The 13,381-nt window shown below is 43.9% G+C and overlaps 1 protein-coding gene across 2 annotated transcripts in view; it reads right to left on the bottom strand.

The window, feature by feature from the left end:
• Nucleotides 1–13,381, bottom strand: part of Myo16 (myosin XVI) — a 490,479-nt gene that overhangs the window by 275,507 nt on the left and 201,591 nt on the right. For both annotated transcript variants that reach the window (XM_021218659.1, XM_029531821.1), the window contains exon 5: nt 3,285–3,393. In XM_021218659.1, coding sequence (XP_021074318.1) covers nt 3,285–3,393 — 109 coding nt within the window. The remainder of the gene's footprint in view (nt 1–3,284; nt 3,394–13,381) is intronic.

Below are 13,381 nucleotides of genomic sequence, written 5' to 3'. Positions count from 1 at the left end.
GAGAGAGAGAGAGAGAGAGAGAGAGAGAGAGAGAGAGAGAGAGAGAGATGTAGATTTTTTTCCATGCCTATTTTCTGGCCACCTTGAGCTCTACCCCGGCTCTTCCTTCCCCCAGAGGCTCATTTTAGAATGGATTGCCTTCCTTGCATGCCCAGCTGTTTGCCTTGTGCAAGATGAGGTATTCATCAAATGCTCAATCAGCTCCCACGCTGGTCTCCTTTCACAGTCCTGGAAGCCGAGGCACTGAGCGGAGGTTAATTGCTGTGGCCTGTTTACAGTGTAAGTCGGTGGTGACAGCACAATTAGAACTTTGCAACTGAGACTTTCTATGTAATCAACTTGTTCACGATGTCTCCTGCCCCCTCTGCCCCCTGCTCCCTGATGTGACAGCACAGTACATCTGATTTGAAATGGGGATTTTTTTTTTTTTTTTTTCAGAGCTGGGTGCATCCAGGATCGAAAGCACCTGCAAAGAATCATGGGGTATAGAAATGACAAGAGGCAAAGATGTCATCTTTGCCTATTAGAAACTCCTGATGGCTTCGGTCTGTGCTGCCACAGCAGATAAGTCCCGGTGCACCAATGAGGGGGCGGGAATAAATGGAGTGGGACAGTGTTTATGGGGGTGGAGGAGGTGACACAGATAAGCAGGAGGGATTCTGACAGGGGCATCAGCAGCTGTGCCGGAGGGGAGGGAGGATGCACGGGAGGGGCTGGGTCACAGCCGCAGCAGTGACAAGTGTGGAACAGAATTAAAAATTTAAGAGATATTAAATTGACTTCGTTCCAGCAAACCTGCATTTTGCAAACCGATCATGACGGCCACAGTGGTGACAGCTTTTCTCGGAAACAGAGTCATGAACTATCTCTCGTTTCTCTCCCAACCAACATTTGCCTCCCATGGGAAGAGAGTTGCTTTTTTTTTTTTTTAACATTTGACGACAAATATTGATTTTGCAAAAATCAAGCTTTCCTATTAAACAAAATGCTTTGGCAGGTTGGAAGCTTATTACGGATGATAACACATTTGCAGATGGAGATACTGAGGTTTGTTTTGTGGCCTTAGGAGGGGATCAAGACAAGGAAAGACAATCAGCAGAAAAGGTTCTCTGGCTGAGTGAGAGAGATATGGCTCAGTCCTTTCAGCATTTGGAGTTTTACTTCATTCAGTTCTTTTGTATTTTATTTGTTTATTTTAGAGAAAGTGTTTCATGTCCACTCACTATGTAGCCACAGGTGACTCAGTGTCCCAATATTCCTGTTTCCACCTGCAAGTGATACACTACAGGTGTGCTCCACCACACCTGGTGTATCTCATCTTGGACCCTGAACCAGCAGTGTACTAACTGAGCTACACCTCCAGTCCATGATTTATAGTTTTAAAATTGTATTTTCATGTGTGGGGGTGATTTGTATTTTCTCACATGTGTGTGTATGCACCGCATGTATGCAGTGCCCACAGAGGCCAGAAAAGAGCAGCAGATCCCTTACATCCACAAATGATTTTGAGCCAACGTGTTTGTTGGAAATCTAATTCAGGCCCTCTGCAAGGGCAACCCAAGCCCTTGATCACTCAGCTATCTCTTCAGCGCCCAGAATTTATTTTTAACCACCTTTTATTGGGGCTGACGTTTACATATTGAAATTCAGAAATTCCCTCCCATGCCCTCTCCATTTACAAACTGATAGCCTCTATTTCTTTGAATATGATTGTTACACACATAATATATAACATTACATATTATTGTTATATACAAGGAGTATGTATGTACTTACATATATGTGTATATATGTATTCACACACACACACACACACACACACACACACAACCTGCTGAGTCCATTTCGGATGTTTGTGTGTACATGGTTTTAAGACTGACCACTCTGCATTGGACAACCAATAGTGGGGCTCATCGCTTGGAGGTCACAAGCCAGCCCACACCAGTTCATTGAGTTGCCTTTCACTGTAGCCAACATTACTGTCGATGATAAGAACAAGCCACATAAAGAGTCCTCGGGTCACTTTTCAGTAATACGAAGAAGTTAACCTCCGGCTCCTCCACAGTTTTCATACAGCCTCAGAACTCTGTCCTGCCTGGGAAGCACTTCAAAGGTCTGAGTCCTGGACTGCCCACTGGGAAAGTCACATCACCTGGGTATTGTTCCTGGTAGAACCAGTAAACTTTTCTCTAGAGAGTCACAGCCCAGGGTTCTTGTATCCAGCAGGGGAGTTCTCCTCCTCGGGAGGCTGGAGGGTCTTGAGGAGGAGCACTCCTGTGCTGCACAGACTCTGAGTGGGCAGTTCAAGACGCTCCGTGCCTCCCCCAAGCTCACTTCTGCCCCAATCTTGCCTTGGTGGCCTTCACCTCGGGGACAACCACTCCTACCTTGCTTTCTAAATTAATGAGACTAGTTCTCGTTAAGAAATCAGGGCTGCTAAGCACTAATTACGATTCTATGCCATTCTCAAAATAAACCTCGAGACAAATGAGCTGGAGGACGCAAAGTATGCTGGGTGTGAGCTAAGCCTGTCTCCAAAGAAGACAAAGGAGCACCGTCAGCCCCCCACCCCCACCCCAGAGGCTCTGAAGACTCCAGTCAGCAAATCCTTGAAGGGGCTTGACTATAGGAGTAGTTATTTACTTTTAATCTTCAAAAAAGAGGAGGGGCGGGATTTTCAAGCTTTGCTACCAGGTGTGGCCCTGGCTCCCATCCCCCCTCGCTGAGCTGACTCACTGAATCATGCTGAGGCTATGTCATTAATGTCCTGGTCAGTGATACATGGGGCTCAGCCCCATTTCTTCAGGCCAGTTCTCTCTGATCCTAGGCTTTCTCCTCGTGGTTCTTGTGATTTAAATGTCACTGTGAATTCTGGGATGCACACACTGCCCTTGATGTCTCCAGTCCTCCATAAATGGGCTTGTAGAGGATACATTCAAGGTGACCTTGCTCTCATTAGCTCAGAATTCAATTGTACGGTCCACTTGCCTTGCTATCTCCAGGGAGGGGAGTTCATAATTACAAAACCAGTCTTACCAATTATGGACCCCAGGCGTCTGTTTGGGGCTCCTTCTCTGTTCCCCAGCAGGTGCCAGCCAGTTTGCAAAAGTCAACATTGGCTAAGCCACCAACAAATGAAAGGTGAGGTAGAAACCCGCCTTGTGTTGTACCCTCAAGGGAGACATCACGGTCTAAAATAGTATATGTATTTTTCTAAGAACATGTTTACAGTTCTACCAGCGCATTGCTTTATGGAGAGTTTATAAAAGGAAGCGTTGGGTTACCGTTTTCATCCAGATAGGCCAGCAGGATAGCACTAGATTCTGTCCCTTCAACGGCGTAATCTAAAGGGATGTTTCCATTCACATCTTGCAGAAGGACATTGGCTCCAGCCTGGATGAAAACAAACAAACAAACAAACAAAAAACCCCAGTGACCATTAAATGTTTAAGATTAAAAGTACATTTAGAATGTTCTCTTCACTTTTAACCCAGAAACAGAAATAGTTTTTATCAGACACATTGCTGAGGGATTTTGGAGGGAATCACAATTTTATTTTTTTATGCAATGCACTAAATAATTTGTAATCTGGAATGCTGCAAGGAGCTTCCCCAAGGCAGGGGTTCACAGCAACATCTTCTCCAGAAGGAGCTGATATCAATCTTGTCTTCTGAGTTCGCTTGAATGGTTTCTGGTGTGGAGGTTCTTGACTCTGCCGTTGCTCCACCTAGATGCTTTGCTGGTCAATATAGATCAGCAATTTAACAATCTAGAACTGCCTGTGAGATAAGCCTTTGGTTATACCGAGGAGGGGGTTGCCTAGACAGGTTGATTGATTGGGAAAGATTCACTCTGGAAGTGAAAGGATCCACTCCATGGCCTGTGTTCTGGAGTGAATAAAAAGGCTAGAGGAGCTGAGTGTCAACAGACCTCATTCTCTGTTTCCTGCCTACAGGCTCTTTACTAGCTAGCTACCTTAAGCCACCAGCCATCATGCCTTCCCCTCTAAGACAGTCTTCCCTCCTTCTTTGGCCTCTGCCTCCTACTTTGTCCTCACAATTGTCTTCCCTGCAGCTGTCCATTAGAGGACAGTGTAGCCACACAGCAAGTGCTCTTGTGACTGACTGCAGGCATGGTCCGATCCCAGTGCTTTATGGCATTGGGCCAATTCCCAAGGTTCAGGAAAGCTGATTCACAAAACTGTTAAGACTAGAAGCTATATTTGCAGACTGTATTTATGACAGCCCAGGTCCTTCCTCACCGCATCTGAGAACACACATTGAGTTGTTGTCACCAAGCCAACATGCTTAATCTAGTCTCTCAGTGAATCCCATAGCACACAGCCTGGCCAGCACAGCAGACAATGACTAATGCAGGCTAATATGCATGCCCCTGCACTCAACATTCATGTGACCCTGGAAATTGTTCTTACCCTCTTTTTAGTTGCCCCAGTTGGAAAGAGGGGATGTGGTGGTTTGAATATGCTTGGCCCAGGGTGTGGCACTATTAGGAGGTGTGCCCTGGTTGGAGTAGGTGTGCCACTGTGGGTGTGGATTTAAGACCCTTGTCCTAGCTGCCTGGAAGCTAGTGTTCTCCTGGCAACCTTCAGGTGAAGATGTAGAGCTCTCAGTTTCTCCTGCACCAACCCTGTCTGGACCCTGCCATGTTCCCATCTTGATGATTATGAACTGAAACTCTGAACCTGTAAGCCAGCCCCAGTGAAATGTTATCCTTATAAGAGTTGCCTTGGTCATAGTCTCTGTTTACATCAATGGAAACCCTAACTAAGACAGTGGGCTAAGAGGGTCATTGTAGAAATGATGTCGATTGGGTCTAGAAAAGTATTAATGACACTGAATTGTTAACGATATAGGATTGTTTGTGTAAGAACAGCTCCATGCCCTTCTGTGGGAAAATTCCAGCAAAATGGCTAGCACATCTTACTGAACACCTTCCAGAGAGGAGCAGCTCAAGCTTTCCTGCAGAGCCGCAAACAAGCAGGCACGCAGAAACAAACATCTGCGAAAGCAGCAATACCCAGCTACAGATATATGAAGTAATCTAAACGTCTATGGTGTCTGCGGTGGCAGACATGTTGACTGTTTACCCAGTGTTCACCTGTCTAGGGAGGGTCAACCAAAACCCCAATGTCTGCAGTTCGCAGCGCAGTTCTAAGGGCTGGCCTTTGGAATATTGTAGCATGAGGGTTGGGACTCATAGTGACGCTCCTCTAAGCAGCTTGCGCCTCAGTCTTGTGTGATATCCTTGATGCCAAGGCGTCCTAACCCTGTCCGTATGCAGAGACGTCTCTGTTTTCATCATGAAAGAAAAGCTCTCTTCCCCCAATGCCCTTCTGAGGAGGAGGCCTGTGTGCCACAGGCCTGCAGCACTCAGATGTCCGCACTTGGACGTACCATTTTCTTATGCTGGGGCATTTTCGAAGCTAGGGATGTAGGCTCCTTAGCAGACTGATATGCAATATTTCTGAAAGTAAAGCTTTTCTATTGTTTAAGTCAAATTATAAATGCCTTGAAGGAATCATTTTTTTTCCCCACTGAAGTACACAGGCTATGAGAAGGTAGGTCTGCTGGTGTTCTTCAAATGCCTGCAACAGTCCAGAATCAGGCTGGCCCATTATTCTGTTTGGGTCTGAACAAAGGCTTCCTCCCCTCCCTGCAAGAGCTGATTTCACATCCAGTTTTCCATTTCTATTGTACTTTGAAGTTAAACATCAGCAGTGAGATCAAGACTGACTGACTTTTTTTTTTTTTTTTTTTTTATTACCCACCTCACTGACCAAGGAGTGATAGTGGGTCTCATCAGAACAAAGGAGCAAATTAGCTTACAAGGTGGAAACATTTCTTGAAAATATCAGAAGATATTTCTTATTACCATCATAAGGTCTCTAGCCTGTAGCATATGCAGTGGGAAATCCATAAGGAACTCACTGTGGTGTAAGGAATTGTGCTTCTTCTATTAAAAATGTTTGAGGCACTCAGGAATAGCAAATCAGCTTAGTTTTGTGGAGTGAAAGCAAGCGAGAACCTCAGTTCACTAAAAATACCATCCGTGATGTTGTGCATTTAAAATGACAACGAATATGTATGAATTAACTATAAGCTTCCAGCACATGCACTTGAGATACTTGAAAATGTTCTGTTTCACTCTTCGGTTTTTACTTCTTAGAGATGGCTCCAGCTTTGAGCCGTGCTTATGAAGACGAGAGATGGAGATGTGTTTGTTACTGGGTTTCCCTGGATACCTATTGCAAGCTTTTCTGTGTAGAACCAAGAAGATAACATCAAACATGACACAGATTTTTTAATATGTCAGAGTGTGCATTTGATTCTACGAAAGAAAGAAAGAAAGATAGAAAGAAAGAAAGAAAGAAAGAAAGAAAGAAAGAAAGGAAGGAAGGAAGAGAAAAGGAAAGGAAAGGAAAGGAAAGGAAAGGAAAGGAAAGGAAAGGAAAGGAAAGGAAAGGAAAGGAAAGGAAAGGAAAGGAAAGGAAGAAAAAAGAAACGGGTAGTTGAAGGTCTTAAAATGAAATTTTTCAGATGAAAAGCCAGGAATAGTGAAACCTGGATTTACTTTTTAATATAACAAAGAATAGTGTTAAGAGTTGCTACACATGTCATAAGCATTACATATTATTTTTAAACAACTGGATGTTATCCTTTATTTTAAGAACGTGGGGTCTCCAGATAGCTCCTGCGGTTGCTGTAGAGCCAGAGGAAGAACAGTCCTGTGCTGGGGTTAGTGTAGGGCTCAGTCCTCATCAGAGATGTCTCTCTGTGCTGTGGACAGTATCAAAATGCAGAGAGGAAATGAGTGTGGAGTCTCAGCCACAGACCGGACAGAGATGCCACACCCATGCATGGTGCTCAGTGAGCGTTGAGGAAGAGGGGGCCGAAGGATCGTAGGAGGCAGATGAGGGGAGGATTCGGAGAAAGCAGTCTCTCCAGGGCATGACAGCACTCTCCATCTCAGGGTGGCTGTTTCTGCCCAGGATCAAACCAGTCGGCATCCCACAGAAGGGTCCATAGCCCTACCCATAGCTTAGGAGGTTTTGACAGCAGATGGAACCTTGGGGAGGCAGAGTTGGTTTTCTTTAAGGGTATGACCCCTGGGGGGGTGTCAATTATGGTCCATTGGATGGTCCCACACCCAGAAGTATCAGGAATCACAAAATGGAATGGATGAGTTATTAAACATAAAAAAATAATGCAATCGAATCAACAATAGTTCATATCCATGAAGAGACAAAGTGTGGATCAGAAACCAGGTGTGTGTGAAGGGAGTAAAAAATGAGAGTGGAGGGAAACACACTTCCTCTTCACAAAGGAGAAGCAGTTTACATGAGGTAATATTATCATGGCCTGAGACATAAAGATTTGTGTGCGTGTTTATATCTGTGTTCAAGTGTGAGTGTTTATGCATGCAAGCAAGCTGCTGTGTGTGGAATGGCTTCATACTTCACACCTGCACCTGACTACCAGATGTCGCATGCCTTATTCCGTGAGCAATTGTCTACTCTCTCTCACTCTGGAAGAACCTTCTAGACTAAGACACTCTTACTTTGTTTTACTTTCTCTTCTAGTTGCCAGGACAAAATACTCCTAGAGCAAGCTAAAGAAGAGAGGAACTCAGGAGTTTGAAGTTGGTGGTCACATCACATCCGTGGTCTGAAGCCAGCAACTGTGTGTGCATCCTCAGGTCTGTCTCTTTGGTTCAGGACAGGGACCAGCTCCTAAGATAGTACTACTGACATTTCAAGTGGGTCTTCCCACCTCCATAAAGCCAGTGAAAGGATCTCCATGCAGACACCCCCAGGGCAACCTCGCCCACAGATACATTCCTTCCTGGAGACTCTCTGCTCAGGTTATTCCAGACTTTGACCATGAAATCAACCACCACAAGTTTCAAATCTTTTCTTTGCAGCACGGCCATCCAGCCCTGGCATTCTACCTGCAAACTTAGAACTCTTCCAGTCCTGGCATTCTACCTGCAAGCTTAGAGCACCTCCAGCCCCGGCATTCTACCTGCAAGCTTAGAACTCTACTGTTGGGCCAAACCCCTAGGCCAACCAAAAATTATTTATGCAGCATAAACTGCAAGGCAAATCCTGCCATTTCTTTCAAGAAAATAAATGAAGCACATCGTGATTGCTGTTTATCATCAGGGACGTGAAGTTGATACATTCCCTATGTGTGAAACCAACAGGGACTCTTCAAGCAACTGAGTGCTCAGATCCTACTAGAGGCCATGGGAACATTTACTCTCTATTTATTGAAACTGGAAAGCCACTTAATTCCAAATTTGTCCAAAATTTTGTTCTTGATGTATCACAGTTGGGGATCACATATATCATTTCCTCTAAATGAGATTCTGTTTAGTTTATGCCAGATGACAAATGGACCAATAAACACTTCATTGGCTTGTGCTTTGTAACAATTTAATCTCAACAACTCTGTTTGTACACAGTTTTACTTAGTAATATTTCTTTGTCACATTAATATTGAAAGCTTAGTAAAAGTCATGTAATGAAACTGTAATGATAAAGTGTCACGTCTTTCTACATGATTAAGTTTTTTGGCAATGTCTCATTTTTAAATAAGCACAAATCTAATGAAAATGGAAAGGCTGGACCCGGAACTTTCACCCCATTATGAGTTTAATGCCATGCCCCCACCCCAAATGGTATGTTGAAACTCAAACCCAAGTACCTCATGTATATAATCATTGCAAACAATGCTAGTTCAGAGGAAATGATCCTGGATCAGCGTGGGACATTATTCCAAGATGCTCGGTGTCTTTAATAAGAGAATCATTTGAATGGAGACAGAGAAAAACTTGGTGGGACACAGAACTGGAAAGGTGAAATAGAGCTTAGACTGATACCATTAAGCAACAAGGCATGCCTGATTCTCTTGGGACCTGAAGAGGCAAAGAAGAGTTCCTTGACTGTAGACATCTAGAGGTGTCAGAAAATAATACTTGTTCTTGAAAGCCACAGTTTGTAGACTCTTATTATTTCAGGAAACTAAGATGACATTCTGTGCGTAGCACAATGGACTAAATGTTTATGCCCCCTTTCTGAATTCTCATATTGTAATCTAGCCCACAGAGTGGTAATATTAAGAGCTGGGACAGTTTGGGGTGATTAGCTTGTAACATTAGAGCCTTTAGGACTGAGATCAAGTTAATGTCTTTATGAAAGAGACCTGAAGCCTATAGAATTGGTCAAGCTCTGGCCAGGTGAAGATAAAAGTATAAGTTATTATTATTTTTTAAAATGTATTTATTTTAAAACACACATTCATGCATGTGTGTGTGTGCCTGCATGTATTTATGTGTGTCATATGCATTTAAGCCCCCTTGGAGTCCAAAAGAGACACTCGATTCCCTGGGATTGAACCCACTGAGGTATGTGCTAGGAACCAGTCAGTATACCCTGAAAGAAAGGTAATTGTTCTGAACTGCTGAACCATTTCCCTAGTTTCTAAAAGATAGAAACTGATATCATAAATAAGAGGGTTCCCATTAGAGATCCATAGATATGAAGAATAAGAAGGGACATTATGAACAGCCATGCACCCACAGTTGATACCTGATGTGAAATATACTAGTTCCCTGAAAAACAGACTGCCCCAGACTTGTAAAAGCAGGCCATCAGTTGCACCTAAACCTACCAATAATCTCTATAACCTGAATCATGAGGATGTGGCTTGATTCATGGTGATTTTCATACATCCTCCAGGAAGAAAATGTGTCTGTTCTGTGCAGGCTCCTTCAGAGCACGGAAGCAGATGGAAAACTTCTACAGTCTATCAGGCCAGTGTTACCACATGTCAAAGATGAATGAAGGCTTAAAACTACAGACTCTCATTAATTCAGGTGACAAACCCTCAATAAAATACTAGCAAATTGGCCAAACAGTGCTTAAAAGTAATCATATACCAAGTGGGGCATCTTTACACTGTTGGTATGGTTCTGCTTTCTTGCCTCTAAGCTCTTGAGTGAACCAGGCACATCTTGGCTCATGTACTTGTGTACACAAGTTTATATTAACTTATGTAGGCATACATGCATGCACATTGTGATGGTTTGAATATGCTTGGACCAAGGAGTGACACTATTAGAATGTGTGGCCCTGTTGGAGTAGGTATGTTACTGTGGGTGTGGGCTATAAGCCCCTCATCCTAGCTGCCTGGAAGCCAGTATTCTGCTAGCAGCCTTCAGATGAAGATGTAGAACTCTCAGCTCCTCTTGCACCATGCCTGCCTGGATGCTGCTATGTTCCCACCTTGATAATAATGGACTGAACCTCTGAACCTGTAAGCCAGCCCCAATTAAATGTTGTCCTTTATAAGACTTGCATTGGTCATGGTGTCTGTTCACAGCAGTAAAACCCTAAGACACACATAAATTTAAAAATTGTTAAAAAAAAAAGAATTTGTATCTTCGTCTTAACCTGGCCAGAGGTTCAGCATTTGAAAATCAATAATGCAATATCTCATACTAACAGACTGAAAAGCTAAGAGATCAGATGCTCATCTCATCAGTAGATATTAATGAAGCATTTGGTACAATGCAGCATTTCTTTATGGAAAACCAGTAAGTAGCATAAAGTATGACTTATGTTTCTCGGAGAGCCCCTGGACAGCTAGCACTGTACTAAATGGTCAGAGGGTAGAAACTTCACAGTAACATCAGGCATGCTTCAAGGAGCCTGCTCCCGTGAGTCTTTCCCCAAATTCCACAGGATGCCTAAGCTGATGGAATCTGACAGAAAATGGAGATAAGAGGTATATAGCCTGTGAAAGAGAAATAAAACAGTATGAAACGAAACAAACTTTTAAATAGAGGAAGTCCCAAACCCCGAAACAAAAAGAAGCCTGCCCCCATTCCCCGTGAATGTCTAGGTCTCAGGATGGAAAGACAGTGTGAAAGTTACAACGTTTCTTCATTTCTCCATTCTGCAAACATGAGGACTGAACATAAACCACGCTACCGTCACTATTAGAACCCTGGGATAAGAAGTAATTAGATCACAAACCTAACAAACTGAGACAAGAAGAGATGGAAGACTCCCAAGAAATCTCTTCTAATGCACAGTTGGGGAAATAGGCCCTGGCGATGATGGGTAGGAATGCCAAGACGATGACAGTTGTTCCAAATGTGCCTTGCGGAATTAATAAAATCCAAATAGACATCCTAGAAAACTATTGGACAGACACCAACAAGCTGATGACAAAGTTTTACAGAGTCAGAAAGAAACCTAAATATCCAACAAGGAATTGAAGGAGAAAATGTCGGGAGGCTGGCTTCATCCAATTATATGTCAAGCAATATAAACTGGGATGTGTGATATTGCTGGGGGAGAAATGCACAAATCAATAGATGAGAAGAGAAGGCGGGGACAGACCTGTATAGATACAGACAGAGTCCTCATGATAGACATAAAGGCTATATACTACAGTAAAGAGTGTTGTCAACAATTAGTGCTGGGGAAATTGGTGATCAGTGTGTAAAAGAGCCAGACCACAGGCTAGCCTCCGCTCTTCCCCCACAGCGGGGCCTCACTATCCTGCAGTCTTTTCCCAAGAGCATGCAGCTGTCGGGGGCTTTCTTCTCGTACCCCTTGCATGCCTGCCTCACTGCCTGCTGCACAGACCAATGACAACTTTGAATTCCCACCTTACTGAGGTCAATGCCTGTGACTTTTAGTACACAGGCTAGGTTGCATTGTATGGCACTTTCCCCTCTTAAACTACCACCATCCGAAACCTCGATTTATTCTTTGGAACTGAAGGATTCCTTTCCCTTCAGCCCCCCATAGCCTCCTGTAGTCTTGATGGTACCTCTCCCATTAAAGCTCTCTTCCTAGGGGAATCTAGTCTCAGCTTCTTTTATATAAAGTTATAACAGACACATCTTCCTTTGCAGAATTTCATTCATAATAGATCACAGACCAAAATGTAAAGAGCAAACTTTGAAACACTCTTCAGATGAGAAGATCTAGATGCCACTGAGCGGGGTGATGGGATCATTGACACGGTACCATAGGAGCAGATGTAGCACAAGCCAGGCACTAGCATGAACTTCATCAAAGTCACAACGGAAATACGAGGAAGGTTCCTGGATGAAACTCCACTGAATTTTCAAAAGGATTCATGTCCTCGTGGCCTAGAACCATCCAGGGTAGGATACCAAGCATGTCGAAGACTTTATAAGCCCCAGTACAGGGGAAGGCCAGGGCCAAGAAGTGGGAGTGGGTGGGTAGGGGAGCAGGAGCGGGGGGGGGGGGGATAGGGAACTTTCAGGATAGCATTAGAAATGTAAATAAAGAAAATATCTAATTAAACAAAAAAAGAAAGAAAATGGAACACTTTGAAACTTTGACTTTAGGGCTTGTCAAGATGTCTCAGCCACCTTGTCTCTTGTCTCAGTCAAGCTGCTGCCGTTAGTTACAGAGGACCAGGGATTGGTCCCCAGCAGTCCCTCAGGGCGACTGACAACCACCTGCGTTTTCAGCACCAGGGATCTGCTGCCCTCTTCTGGGCTCCTCATTTAGGTAACGAGAAATACTTTTTAAAAGACAACAATGGTTTTTATGGAAACTGATTTTTTTTTTTTTAAGCCATCAAACAAACCACCAGAAACAGTAAAAATAAAATAAGCTTATGGTCCCTCTACTCAGAGCTAGACAGCAGGGTTTCCACATTTCCTGTTTCTTCTAGTTCACACAGAAGTTGTGCAGGCACGCACACTCTGTGAAAATAAACAGGACTCAGGCCTCCACTTTCATGGCTTCACTTCTAATCCAAGCGCTAATTGCAAACACTCTCCCTCTTGTGCCATTAGACAGTAACTAAATCCCATCACACTCCCATGCAAAAGCCACTAAAGACTTTTCACACACTGAAGTTCATCAACCTTGTAAGTCCTAGTCTTGTACTCTACTCTGTGTCTTCAGACAAGAGGTTCCCCCCCTGGAGTGAACGTTGTGCCTGCACTTTAGTGTCATTTGGGTGCCAATAGCATCTGATTCAGACTTGAGTGTGCCTGCCTCGTGAACTATTCCATGGCTTCACCCCATGACTGCTCTGGTTCCATTCCAGCCACACAGAGATCAAACATTCCCACTTCCCCCAACTCCTCTGTACCATTTATCCCAACCTGAAGCCCACAAGAGTCATCCTGAGCCACTTGAATTCCAGCCTTCTTCCTGGAATAGCTCATTTTCCTCCACACTGGCTCTGCACACACTGCTCTGCTACAGTGTTCTAGAATGGTGGGGTATTATTAATCTCTAATGCCTACTAATTCTCTCTCTCTCTCTCTCTCTCTCTCTCTCTCTCTCTCTCTCTCTCTCTCT

Source organism: Mus pahari, chromosome 19 (genome assembly GCF_900095145.1).
Source record: "Mus pahari chromosome 19, PAHARI_EIJ_v1.1, whole genome shotgun sequence".
NCBI lineage: Eukaryota > Metazoa > Chordata > Mammalia > Rodentia > Muridae > Mus > Mus pahari.
The sequence above is the reverse complement of the archived record's forward strand: the minus strand, read 5'-3'. Positions and strand labels throughout refer to the sequence as shown.